Source organism: Poecilia mexicana, unplaced genomic scaffold, assembly GCF_051168715.1.
Source record: "Poecilia mexicana isolate PSO_F unplaced genomic scaffold, ASM5116871v1 scaffold_9, whole genome shotgun sequence".
NCBI classification, from domain to species: domain Eukaryota; kingdom Metazoa; phylum Chordata; class Actinopteri; order Cyprinodontiformes; family Poeciliidae; genus Poecilia; species Poecilia mexicana.
In genome coordinates this window covers 18589385-18604150 of record NW_028263378.1, presented here as the reverse complement: position 1 = coordinate 18604150, position 14766 = coordinate 18589385, and the positions used below count along the sequence as shown (strand labels likewise).

Sequence of the window (14766 nt, the reverse complement as noted above, 5' to 3'; positions counted from 1 at the left end):
ATCTTAGACGAGGTGTGCTGACAATACTGGATGTTCAAGGCTTATAAATTGCAGACTAAACCTACCATGAGCTTCCAGTTATGCAATTTAAACTAAGAGGAGCAACACATTCAACATACTGTGATTAAATTCAGTGGGAAACACATTTTTTTTAATCTGTAAAGTGAAAACTCTTTTCTTTGCACACACTTATGTGTTTTTGTTTATCAGTGTTTAAAACTAAGTGTGAATAATGAGGAATGTCAACAATATAAACAGGAATACCAGGCCAGACCAAACACTCCTACAATGACACAGTAATATTTTTGTCTATATTCATTTCAGTACTCCTTACTGCATTGAGAAAGTCTTTTACTCATTTCATAGACTTCCACTGTATGCAATTTATTATGTCTGTCCTTTAACCTCTGAGGCCTAAGGTGAACAAACAGCATTACGATGACCAGTGGAAAAACCAGACAGATCATGGATAAAATTCTGGAGAAATACAAGGCAGGGTTCTAAAACAATATTTCAAGCTTTGAGCGTCTAATGTAGCACTGTTGAACTCGACGTCTAAAAATGTAAAGTGTAAGGGACAGCTGGATAACGGCGAAAACACGGACCATCCATTTTTAGAGTGACAGACTGGGCAAGCACAGTATTAATCACCCAAGTGGCCAAGGAGCCCACGGCAACTCTGGAAAAGTTACAAAAAAAACTACAGTTCAGATTAAAAATTGGTTGACAGGACAACTGTCAGACATACCACCAATATGGCATTTATGGAAGAGGGGCAAAAATGTTATTTCTAAAAGAAAGCCATAATAAGTCCTCTTTGTTGTTTTGCAAACCGTGTAAGGGACACATCGAAATTTTGATATATTTCAAATATTGCTATTCGTAGTAATATTGAAGATATAACAGTAAATATCATTCCATTAGGATATGTGACAGAAAATCCTAACAAATCCTGTTTAGTGTTTCATGTCATCCATTTGGTTCTCTTGATTAATTTATATGGTGACCCCATCAATGCAGTCTTATTGGTTTCTGTCTGGTTGCCATTGGAATCACTGACCATCAAAATTAGCAGTCTGTCAATACTGGCAAAGCTGTAAATATAAAAAAAAACAGATGATTACTTCCAATAATGTATAGCTGTTGGGATTAATTACACAATAGGCATAAAAACCTTGCTGTCTATCTATTGATACCTAATGACATAGGGTTGAATCAGAATGATCAAAAGACAAATAAATCAATCTGCTTTTTAATGAAATAAGGAAAAAAAAAGATTAAACTCCCCTGGAGATAATTATGCATCAATACATGAAATATATCAATATAAGTTTCTGTAATTCTCTGACTTATACTCTGTACTATCTCTAAACTGTATGGCAGAATGTTTTGTCAAATAATAAAAGGGTCTTTATTGAGCTTTACCCGGCCTCTGAGTGTAATTTAATGAATGAAGTGGCTGCGATGTAGAAGCAATACTGCAGGGACGCTACCTTTCATTTAGCTAATTAAGTTTGGGGGCTTTATGAGTGCGAGAGGATTACAAGCTATTAGCTGGTATTTATTTCAAACACTTGTGTGATTTATGGTATTGTTTGGGGCTGTTTAGACTTTCCAAAGCAATTACATGAATCTGCATATATTCCAATTAAAACAGATCTAAATAAAACTCCGCTTTGAAAATTACAATTGCTTTGTCCATCCACGGCGGATGGAGACGGATGGAGATTGTCCTTACTGCGTTTTAGAGTAACCTTCAACCAGCCCCCACTTCCCACCATTAAACACAATGCCTTTACAGGTGAATGAAGTGGAAATCCAATTTGTTGGTCTTTGTGTTTGTGTGCCAGTGGCAGGTGCAGGAGCCGAGGAGGTTAGCACACCGGTGACCCCCTCCCTTTGCAACCCTTTTTTCCTGCTGCTCCCCGGACACAGCACAGTCAATTTGGCTCTCGCTGCAAAAGATACTTCTTGACATACAGCACAATTGATTGCTTTCATTATTGCTCAGTTGAGACATTTGAGGTGCAGCAGAGGAGTAAATCCAGGTAACAGGCCAATACAGGGAATTGATGAGAGCCGTACCATGAAGCACTGAGATGCTTGTTTTTATTCTTTGAAACCTTTATGTTTAACATAACATTGTTATACATAGGGGGTTATTTAAGAGGGAGATAAAACAAGATATGTTATGTCTCTATCAATATCTTTATTGTTTGAAGTTTGTTCCTCATTGAACCACGTGTACGCAGACGTTCTAGTCCTGTCTCAGAATTGCCCATCTATCGAACATTTCAATGGTTTAAGGAAATATTCTGCCTTAGGAAAATAACTCCACAGCGGCAGCCTTCTTCTTATTACCACTGTAGCATAAATAATTTGATCACCAGCTAAGCCAGGCAGCCATGAAGTTTTTGGGAAATTCTGTTGCAGGAGTCCCACAGCTGTCACACTGCATGAGTACCACACATTTGCCCCATTATGCCATTTACACAACTGTGACTAAATATGGAAGCAATGTGCTAATATCAACATTACACATGATGCTGTGCAATACTTGAAAGTGACTGTGAAGCTGACCTCCAGTAAGTTTTCTTGGACTTGGTTAATGGTTATCAGGACATTTGGGAGCACTCGGAGAATTGATATTTTATTTCCAGATGGTCTCTTGATTTTTTTTTTTTTTTATGTATATATGAAGAAACATTGCAAGAGTGACATAATGGGAAAGGTTAACAACCTCACATCATATAGTTTAAAACTTTAAGCTCTGTTTGTTTAATCTCAATACAAATGCACTATTCAGCAGCAACATACTCCAAAGACATGACAAGATTTAATATTGCACATACCTGCTTCATTTAAATCTATATACCATGCAGTTTTCAATGTGGCAGGATGCAAAGGAATATTTGAGTGTAACATTAGTTTTAGATTACTTATTTTGACCAATTTGTGATGATCTGACTTTATCTCTACCACAATATAATTAGATTAACATTAGAATTCATGTTTTTACATTAGAATTGATATGAATGGTTGGCTTTTTATCATGAATTTGACATTTCAAATTAATTTGGACTGGTTCCGATTCTACACACATCGGTATTAATTGAACATATTTGTCTTGTAGGTTTCCATGATATTTGTAGGTGATATTTGATATAATTCAGAACTATAAAAAAAATAAAAATACTTTTAATTTAAGTGACGGCAAACAGAAATACAATGGACTGCAAAGCTGATAAACCTGGTGGATGTTAATTAAATTTGATAATGGCATAAAACCAACAAAAACCTTTTTTTTTACTGTCACCGTTATCAGGGGATGTTTAAAGGAATCCACTCTATTTAACTGCCATGGTTTTTTACTGGTTAGTGTGTCCATCCATTGTAGAAAATCTTTAGAAGAGCCACGTTGTTAAATTGTTACAACTACTGTCGATAAACTGAACCTCTTAGTTGCAAGAGCTTGATTTTATTATCTTTAATGCTTTGATTAAAAAACGCTTACATTTAGAGTAGCAACTGAGTTGCAGAGAACTATATTTTAAGGACCTCTCTGGTTTTGTCACACTGATGGTGTTAAGGAACAGTAAACTTAGTTTATTTACCCACACTACTAATCTACACAACTGTGTTTTTTTCCTCTTTGTTTCATCTTCCATCTTTTCCATCTCTCCTCTTCCATGCTTTTGGTCCCATTTCTAATTTTCAGCAGGTTGATTTAACTGCGTCAAGTGAAGTAATTCCCTTTCTTTCACTTGATTTAGTGGCAAGTCTCCCCTTACCCACACTGATCTCTCGGGGGCCGATGGTTTCTCATGAAAGTGCGACGAGATGAGCTAGCTGTGTTGTCTCTCCTTCAACGGGTTGTGGTGCTCCAGGCTGTTTGAGTGGCCTCTCCATTTGTCTTTCATCCGCATTTGATCCTAGTGGTCAGAGCAAAGAAGAATATGAACTGAAATTTGACAAGCACATCGTGTAAGAAAGTGGTATTATGGCCAAAATGAAATAAAAGTGGCTTGTGCTGTTATACCAGTGGTTTTTAAAGTGGTTGTGGTTTTTTGACTTTCTCCAACTTGCACAGAAGAATTCTTGATCTGCCTAGGAAGTGTTTTACTGCATGTGTTTATCGCTGAACTCCTCAGTGCAAAATAACAGATGGCTCTGCAGGCTTTCAGTACCAAGAATATGTTTTCCTCAGTGTTATATTAAGTGGCCATAAAATCACATTTTGTTTTTATTGCTCCACCTGGTAATTAGAAGAAAGCAAATATCTCTGTGCAAATTATTGTCAGATTGTGTCAGAAAGGCATGCTCACAAGAGTTCTGCTTAATAACTGTTTTCATTTTTATTATTTTCACCATACCTGCTTAAATAAAGACAAATTTAGGTCTGGCAGTAAAATAAATGAAAAGCTTCAGAAAGGTTTATCTAATGTCTTTCTGGATGTGCTGGAGTTAAGTTAGGAAATAAGTTATTTTCCACAGTTGAACATTATTGCAAGCCTTCATGTCTGTCAGACTGCATCCCTCCTGATCGGCTTCCTTCTAATGTCGCCATATAACTGGTTTATTCCATTTAACGTCAGCGTAATCAATGGAAGCATCAATGATATTGAAAACTAAATTTTTTAACCAGATTCGTTTACAGCAGGTGTGCTCAAATCCAGTCCTTGAGAGCTGCAGTCCTGCAACTTTTAGATGCATCCTTCCTCCAACAGCCTGGGATCAAATGGCTGAATTCCCTCACCCGCAGTCGTTCAGCTCTGAACAGGCCTGGTTATGAGCCATTCATTTGATTCAGGTGTGTTGGAGCAGGGATCCATCTGAAAGTTGCAGGACGGTAGCTCTCTGGACATGAGCACCTCTGGTCTACAGAATAGTTAAATAAATAAGTTATTTAATTACAACTACAGGTGATGTTAAGATGACCAAACCCTTGTAGTACACATGTACCAAATGTGACCACAGCATTAGAGAATAAAATGAAAATAAACCCAGACTCTACCAAACATGATATCAGAGAGAAATGTTTTAATTTACTTTTCTTTACTCCATTGCTGTATGTGATGCTTTGAGAAAATGTTGATTTGTTTTACAATCAGAGTGAACATTTTATGTTTGTTTCTGCTATCATAAGGATTATAATAACTTAGGAAAAGTGATGAAAGCCCAAACTTAGAACATTTCCATGTTACATAACACCAAATAAAAAGACTGTTAGGAAAATGTAATCAAGACATTTTCTTTCTATAGTGACTTTCACTGATAAAATCACAAAGTGCTTCACAGAACACATAAGAAAAGCACATTAATTAAAACCCTGTCTGCACAAATATGGTTTAGCTGCATTTTAGCTTACTCTTCTTGTTGACTGTTTCACTGAGTGTTTTGCTGGACATCAAGTCAACATTTTTCCTCATGCTTCTTCTGGCCATAGCTTACATATCTGTAAGAAAAATCTGTTTTCCATTGGTCTTAAGTATAAACAAAATTTCAAAGAAATTGATTTGCGTGACTGCTGAACATAGGCACTGGCTTGCTCAGATTAATGGATGGATGAATGGATGGCTTGAATTGTGTGTGAGCCAAAATAATACAAGCATCCCTTTTGAATTAAGTACTAAAATACAAGACTTTGGACCAGGTGTGTTCGTCTTTTTTAAATCATATTATCAATTGTTTTGGTCATTAATGAATAAGCAGGCATTCAGTTGACTTATGGAGTTTGGAAAATGGAGCTTTAGCAGAGGTTCAAGCTGGAAGACTCCGCCCCCTCCGTTCACCCATTGACGTCATGCTCATCCCCGTCCTCAGCCTGGACCTCACCCTGCACGTTCAATCAGCAATCAGGCTCTTCATAAGAGGATCCACACCCAAACCGTCAGACGCTTCCCAGCTGCGTTCAACCCACCACCTCCCCATCTCCACCCTCATCCTTCGGTTCTCCAGGATGGAACCCTTCCTGACCACCACCACCAGTGTCGGGCCCCGGGGGAGAGCATCCCTAATCAGTTATCGGGATGTTCATCGAGTTCACATCAAATCTCAGCTCAAATCAGCTGCCGGGGCCCGAGCGCCAAAGAACTGTTATTCATTGCTGTCATTAAATCTTTTAATTGTTTCTTGTTCTCGTCTGAGTCTGTCCAGATTGAACTGGATTTGTAGAACACAACTAGAAAAATATGACCAAATGATATTTCTTAAATACATGTTGAACTATAAACTCAATTTATATCACTGCTCTGAAGTACACATTGTTTACACATAGTATAAAGTTATCAACTTAGGCTGCAAATGCAAACATGTGCTAAAATGTGTTTTGGATCTCATTGCATAGGAGGCCTGCTTTTTCTTTCTTTAGCTTCTGGTTTGCAAGATTGTTCATGTTTTATCTGGTGCTGCAGCTCAGTAGTTCTGGATGAGTGCATCAAATAACACAGTTTAAAGATAAGAAAATTAGCTTCTGACATCTGGCACGTCCAGTACAACAAAACCCGAGAAAAATGTCTTTTTCTGGGTAAAATCCAGTTTCCTTTTATTACCCGATTGATAATAAAAATGTTGCATATAATGGTGTGGAAATTAGAGCTTTCTTTAGATAGGCTGGAGCTTTGAAAATGTTTTCGGAAATGGTGAAAAAAACATTCAAATGCAGACAATAACAAACGATTTATCAAGACAAAATGAAAACAGAGACTGAAGTAAATCCTATAAATATATATACACACTATATGCAATTCCTTGAGCTTTTTCATCTCATTATATAAAAACTTTAAAAATTAAACAACTTAAGAATATGCTTCAATACCTTCAACTCCATTTCAGTCTCTTGTTTTAATGTGATGTTTAGACCACTATCTTTAACAATCTGTCATGTTGCTTCTTCATTAAAGCAGCAGACAGATGGTTGTATTTAAAACTGTTGACTTTGTCATGATTCTATTCTCCATCTAGCGAGAAGGTACATTTGTTCTAAAATATACGTCATTATTTTAAAAACTTCTTCCGTTTTATTTCACCCTTGTAAGCAATTTACTTTTTTCGTGTTGTCTTGGGTTACAAATTGAACACATTAGTTTCTCTGGTCACATATTTGTATGTTCAAAGATAAGACTGTAAGACATTTCTGAAAAAAATAAAGAAATAAAGAACTACAAAAGTGCCCAACTGATTTAGGATCTCAGAGAGATGAGATCGTTTTTTCCACTTTCTTAAGCTTTGTAAATCTATGACCTAGTTACATATTCATGAATCCAAACTGCACCTTTGAGTCCCACACTGCTCAAGGTATGTTTTAGAGGATTAAAAGTCTTTTGCAGCCATAGGCAAATTTAGAAATCATTACAAATTTATTCAGAAGTGACTGAAAGTTCACTTCATTCCATCCCTCCACATTTAAATCACTGCTGTCATTTAATGCTCTTATCTATGCTTATAACAACACAGTGAAAATATGTGTAATGGAGTTGGGTTCAAGTTCTGTCACCTTGGTTATTTGAACGAGAGTTATTTCACATGGCTATTATTGAGGACAGTTGACCGTTGGCACTCTGTTCTGCTCTCATATACCTCTGTGATACTTGAATTAAATGATATTAGTTAGTTTGATGAAGAACAATTGTCAAAGGTGCTAAATTCCCCTTTTCATTTCGGCTTTGGTATATGCAGCCACTGCAGACGCAAATGAGATCAGCTGGTGTGAATCAGCCATAAACCAAGGCTGCTAGGGTTACTTCGTTCTGCATAGGAAAAAAAAAGAGCATTAAACAATGTTTGTTTTTTAAAATTCTGGATCAGTTTCAATTTTTTTTTTCTCACAAAACAAACTCTGTCTATATATTGCATCAACAACTTCAAATGTAAAATATTTATGAATAGTACATGGCAACTTCCAGGATCTGCTTTAGATATTGTTGATATAAACTCAGTCTGACAGACCACCTCAAGTTGTTCTTGACAGATTTTTATTCTTTAACCAAACTCATTAAAAAAACATGTCTGCCAAAGTTTTTTTATTATTATTTGATTTCATTTACAAAAGAAAAGTAGCCAGTGCCAGTCTATTGGAAAAAAAAAAAATCTTTAATGATGTGTAATAATTGTTGCTCTCAAGATTTAAAAATTGCACCTAAAGAAATTGATTTGTTGACTGATAGATTATTGTGCATAAGGCTGCCAGAGTCAAGGTCGTATGTTTGTAAACCTGGGAACACCATCCCACCTGTGAAGTGTGGAGGTGGCAACATTAAGATTTGGCCACTTCCATACTTCAGTTTTGCCAGAAGGAACTGGTTTTATTTCATAGATAGATGTCATCATGAAGGAAGAACATTAAGTTCATATAGATGTCTAAAGACATCAGCTAAGAAGTTAAAGCTCAGTATAAAATGGGTTTCTCCAACGGACAGTAAACCTATCCACACAGCCAAACTGGTAACAAAGTGGCTTAAGGACATCAAAGTCATTTTTTTAGCATGAGCATCACAAAGTTGATCCTCCTGGAAATTTGTGGGCAGATCTGAAATGTTGTGTGTGCAGGTGAAACAGACTGCCTTCGAACATGACTCAGCTACACCAACTCTGACAAAAGGAATGGTCCAAATTTCCAGCAAACTATCGTGAAAAGCTTGTGGAAGGACACCTAAAACCTTTGACCCAAGTCATACAGTTTAAAGGCCAAATACTGAGGGAATGTATGTTAACTTGTGAACTTGAAAACATTAATAAATAAATCTCTTAAATATTCTTTCTCTCTAAATTGTGACATTTTGCAAATAGAAATAGTTTTGGTAAATCTAAATGACCCAAGTCAAGATATGTTTGATCCAATTTAGCTTGAAACAGCAAGAAAAAATGTATTTTTATTCAACGTATGGAAACTTCTAGTTCCAACTATAAATGTCATAGATGACATTTTTCTACTTTGATAGGTGAATGAATTGGTATGATCGATTGATTGATATGTTTGTTGTTCTATCACAGTTTGTTGTTGTTTGTTTTTTTTTATTATTTTGCACAAGATGCTCAACAGTAGGTTGCACTTGGGCTCTGCCAACCCTGCTGGTTTCACAGTTTTTGGTTTGAGCATCACCAGAAAAAAAACAAAACTCCCAGGTGATTGTGTAACACAAAGGGCATCTGCCAGGCCAGCTTGTCGATTTAGGTTTGTATCAGCTGAACTGAGGGAAAATAGGCAGGACAGAAATTGAGGTGACAAAACCCTGAGATTTCCTTTTGAAGTAGTACACATGGATGAACAGATGCAGGTGCTGAAACTTGGATTAAACATGTTGCATTAAAATTCAATCAAGGCGTCATTTGGTGATTTAGATCCAAGATAGCACTGTATTTGGATGAAGGTATCCACAAATCAAGCAACACTAAGAAAAGTCAGATGATCCTATGCATTTCATTTTAATCTGCACAGAGGCTATTATGTCTGATTATCTGTGCTCTTAAATTAAAGGATTATGTTTTTGTGTTTCTTGTCTTTCCTCTCTTCTTCTAGACATCAATGAATGTGAAAAGGATCCTTGTAAGAATGGGGGAATCTGCACTGATCAGGTTGCTAACTACTCTTGTGAATGCCCAGGGGAGTACATGGGAAGGAATTGTCAATACAGTAAGTGATGTTTTCTTTTCACTTCTTTAGAACTCACTCAGATTACTTTTCAACTGCAAAAATGTGGACGTGGAGCTGGTGATATTTGATTTTATCTTGCACCCAACACATGTCAAAGAAATGTCACTACATGAACTCAATAGGAGCTTTGATCGTATACTGAAAATTTCAATCCTGACCTCCTACAAAATGTATTTTTTTCCAAAGTTAAGTTCTCGTAAATCAATCTTAAAATGTGGTTAACTAAAATGTGCTGTGTAATTAAAAGCTAAACATTTGGTTTGTGAATGAAATGTATACATGTCCAAATTCTGATTCAGAGGGGAATCCAAAATACAGAAGACACAACAACACCAGGAAGCCAGTTGTACAAGTCTGATATATTGATTTTTCTCTATTAAATATAGTTCACAAACTATCACCGTTGCTTCTTCCCAGTTGGCCGTGTTTGTGAACTCTGGACACACATTTGGTCTCGAGGGTTTTTGTTAAATTTCCCGTCTTTCATTTGAATGTTTGAATGAAATCAGTTTGCGTGGCTTGTTGCTCCTGCTGTGTGGCTACACACCACACACTATAAGACAAAATCTACTACATTTAAGTTATTTTATTGTGATGTATGTGGCCACACAGATTTTGAAAATTGTCCATCAATTTTAAATTCACTCCATATGAACCAGCCATAAGCAGCCAAAAATGCCTTTTCTAGCTGTTAAAAACTGACCAGCACTACATAATTTAATCACATTTCACTAAATAACTGGTTCACATCAAGGCTATTAAATCAATAAAATCATAAATCCATCCCTGGTGTCACATGGTATGGTCTGTATGGTAGGAAGTCTCTGAAATCAGTAATCAGCAAAGCAGACAAAAGGATTTAAATGTTGTACTTGTTCTTTTTTTATTAGTAAGTTTATTCATTGTGGAGCTGCGTTAAGCTGAAATATTTTGGAAAAACCACTTCAGGACTCTATCCACAGAGAGGAAATAACATCAGCTTTGTTTCATGATTTATTGCAGCCATGTGCAGGATACCATTAACTGGATGACCACTTCACAGAAATGTGTTTATTCACTAGAAAGAAGGTTATTAAAACAAGCCTTGGATAGAGTTCTGCTACTGCACACCATTTGATGTGTGCATTTTTAGGCTCACTGGTCACTTTATTAAGTACTCCTCTTTAATTGCACAACACAAATAGAAAATCAACCAATCGCATGTGAAAAGTAAAATGCATTTAGCCATTTAGATGTTGTGAAGACGACGTACTGAGGTCCAAGCTGAGCAGCTGAATAGGGACCTAAATTACTTTGTCTTGGTTGCCGGTGCCAGATGGCCTGGTCTGAGTAATTTGAAAATTGCAGATCTGCTTATGAATGGTGCAAAATGGAAATAAAATAAAATTAAAAAAAATCCAGTATGCAGCAGTTGTGTGTATTAAAATGCCTTCTTGACGCCAGCGGTCAAATGAAAGCAGCCAGATTGCCTTCAGATGATAAGGTGGCAACAGTAGCTTTAATAACCACTTGTTGCAACCAAGCATATCTGAATGTATAACATGCCAAACCTTGAAGCAAATGGGCTACATCTGCAGAGTACTACGCCAAGTGAAACTCCTTACAGTTTGAAACAGGAAACAAAGGCTTTCTTATTTATTTTTATTTATTTATTTTATAAAGGAAGTACTAAAGTAAAATTGCATTAAGGTGTTTAAAAAAAACTTAATTTTGTACCTTTTCTCTAATCAAAATTTGCATTTAGTACTAATAAAATATAAAACACACTGTGTGTAAATCAAATCCCAGATGAATAGATTTAGATACCGTCTGCTGTGCTTTTATATGATAAAGATTTATAACATTGACCTTTTGAGATTCACTCTCAGGCATAGGAATGCTGAGGTGTCAGATAAAATTATACTTGTGAGGAAAATGTATGTAGGTGGAGGGGATCAGATGTGACTGTTTAACAAAGCAGTTTTTCTTTCTGCATATCCAGAAAAAATGTTGTTAATATAACCGATGAAGCATGTTTCCCAGATATGTGAGAGCCAAGGACTGGTTGTGTTCCAACCTTAGGATGTTCCCTTTTTGCATCCAAGAAAAACAAAATGTCATTAAAAAAGCAGGATCTTCTTGTGAGGGCTCCTTTCTGGAGAAGATGACTGTTTTAACTGATTGAATATCTGATATATGCATCTGATACAAACACATGTCTTCTTCTCTGATTTGTTCCATAGGCGCACACTGTGTGTGGGCAATGTTTTATGCAAATAATGCATATTTACACTCTATGCTTCTTTGTTGGTGAAGTTGTCACTGTTGCTTGTTGTATTGTGACAGAGATTGGTGTTTTTGTACAGATCTCTGAGCTAATGAAGATGAAAAGTAAAAAGCAGCATCAGGTCTTTTCACTGCCAAGACAAACCACTGCTAGATATGCAAGAAACAAAGTATAATCATCATATAATATTACTACAATAATCGCTTACAACTGTCCTACATTATCTTGACTCTAATGACTCAATCTAGCATCTAAAGAAAACTGTTTTTTCTATATAATTTCAGGGCATCTTAGACTAATAATCTTAGGGCATTCAACTTTTTTTTTTTTTTTAACTTTTTTTCTATTTTATCAAAAAAAAAATTAAGAGACTTTCAATTGCCTATCAGATTTGAAAACTTAACAGCACATAAATATATATTCTCCCTTTTCCCCAACCTCACTTGTCACCTGCTGAAGCCCTGCTGTATGGCTGACATCTGTTTCATCTGTTTATCATTCTTTCCCTTATCAACTCTTACTGCCGCATGCTCATTAGTATTGTTATGTTGGCATTAATTTCAGTTGGGTAGTAATTTGCAAGGGTCTAGGCAGAGCTTGTGGGAGATGGATTCAGCTGTCACTGCACGCCAGTGTTGGTGTTAGCGATGTGAGCTACTGCGAGGCTGATATATGCTCAGAGGGCAGCAGGGCAAGGCCCGGGGGCCAGCTGCCTCTGCTGCACTGACGGACGACTGGCAGGCAGCTCGTTAAGACTGGCCCATCATTGCCACAAGGTGAAAAGGAATGTCGCTTTGCAGTGGTGTCTTGTCACAACATCCACATATTATAGCCCATGAGAGCGCTACCAAAGAGGTAAAGCATCTAGGCAAATATTATATTACGGTGACACAGCATAACATGAGTCCAATATGTCAGCCTGTACAGGAAAAAAAAAAATAAAAAAGACCCTTGTTTTTCACCTGCAGAATTTCAGATTTTTGTTGTTAGCATAGTAAGAACTACCACAGCCAATGAGAGCAAGCCTATTGGAGGCACACACTTACAGTCAATCAAATTGGAAATACCTACTTAAACTTGTTTCGCGTGGTCCCAAACGTTCCACTATGCAGCACAGTTAAAAAGTCTCTAAACAATTGTTCACATTTGATCACATAGGGCCACAAACATATTTGTTTAGAGTTTTATGTGATGGAACAAAATGAAATAGCACATATAAAGGATCAAGTAACATATGCATATGTAATCCGATTCCTCCAAGTCAAATCTATTGAATCACTGTCAGAAAATTAAATAAATAAAAACATCCTGAATGTCATCATTGGTGTATGAGTTAGAACTCAACCACAAAACTCTAATGGACCAGGTCATGCTTAAAAAGGTGTATTGAAATATGAAGAAGTTATTTTGTTTTGCAACAAGGACTGACTTAACTTTCATTAAAACAATGCTTGAGAATAGTCTATTACAAAATACTTGCAAATAATTTTCAGGCAGTTTTTGAAGGACATTATAACTAGTTCAAATAATCCTGGATTATCTTTCTATTGAACTGTGGAAAACTTTGAACGGTTTCAAGAACATTAAATTGGAAGAAAAATTGCTTAGGCAGCTCACTTAAGGCCTTTTTGCACTACAGGGCGTGGCTGCGGTCGCCCCGTCCCTATTTTACTCCGGCTCTGGTTGTTTGCACCAGCGAGCAGAGATCATATTTTTAAAAAATGGTAGGAGTTTATCCTGTAATTGGTGGGTTACCTGTTTGAACCTGTTTGAATCTCTACTTCATATATCTCAGTTGTTGTGTCCTTGAGCAAGACACTTCAATCTTGCCTGCTGGTGGTGTTCAGACGACCCAGTCATACCCGTTCATGGCAACCTTGCTCCTGTGAGTCCGTCCCAGGGTAGCTGTGGCTGCAATCCAGGAGCTTGCCACCATCACCATATATGAATAGTGTGAAGCACCCTCATTCTCCTGTCCAGCTCCTATAATTGCTCATCAACAAGGATACTGAGGAAAACATTACCTCAGCACTACCCTTTGACTAAATCAATAATAATACTAAAAAATTCTCATCTGAGTATCATTTCTGAGCTGGACTTGGGTCTGGTGCAGCTGAACCACTGCTGTGGCTGGTATGGCTTTCTCCCACTGAAGCAAGCGATTGGCAGATTAGGAAACCCATAATCTTGCAGACTTGCAGATCATTTGAATTAGACACAGGTTCCCTGATTTAAAATATTTTGGCCAAAGGGTGTTTGTAAATCCAGTCTTCTTTGTGGCACAGAGCATCTCTAGATTAACATCCAGTTTAAGCACAAGTGGTGGCACAATTCAAGTCCTCTTCTATTTGTTCTATAGGCCCTTTTGATAGAGTATACATTCACATTTGAGATTCTAGGATGTGTTTCTCATGCTGCAAAGTTATGCATAAGGTATTTAAGTGATTCATTCTTATTGTCATGGGAGAGAATTATGTTTCTCAGTTTTCGAGTACACTTTTCCTAATTACTAGCAGTCTTGAACCTATGTTGACTTGCAGTTCAAAGCCACTCGTGTAGATCTGGAAACGTGCTGATATATATTGTTATTACAAATGCAATTTTCTGTGAAATAATTTAATGCTCAAATAAATTTATGCACTGTTAGAATTAATACTTCAGTCTTCAAACACACCATTAGGCTTCCCAACTGACAGCCAGCTTGCTCATTATAGTTGAAAAATGGTAGATATATATTTAATGGGGGACAAAATAAATGTAAACTAATTTGTGCTTTATTTTGGCTCTTTAGCATAAAGATGTTTGACATTTAATTGAGGAAATGTATCGTGAGTCAGAATGTATGGGA

At 36.7% G+C, this 14766-nt stretch overlaps 1 protein-coding gene across 2 annotated transcripts in view; it reads left to right on the top strand.

The window, feature by feature from the left end:
* Positions 1-14766, top strand: part of edil3a (EGF like and discoidin domains 3a) — a 145139-nt gene that overhangs the window by 54442 nt on the left and 75931 nt on the right. For both annotated transcript variants that reach the window (XM_088008936.1, XM_088008935.1), the window contains one exon: positions 9518-9631. In XM_088008936.1, the coding sequence (XP_087865062.1) occupies positions 9518-9631 (114 nt within the window). The remainder of the gene's footprint in view (positions 1-9517; positions 9632-14766) is intronic.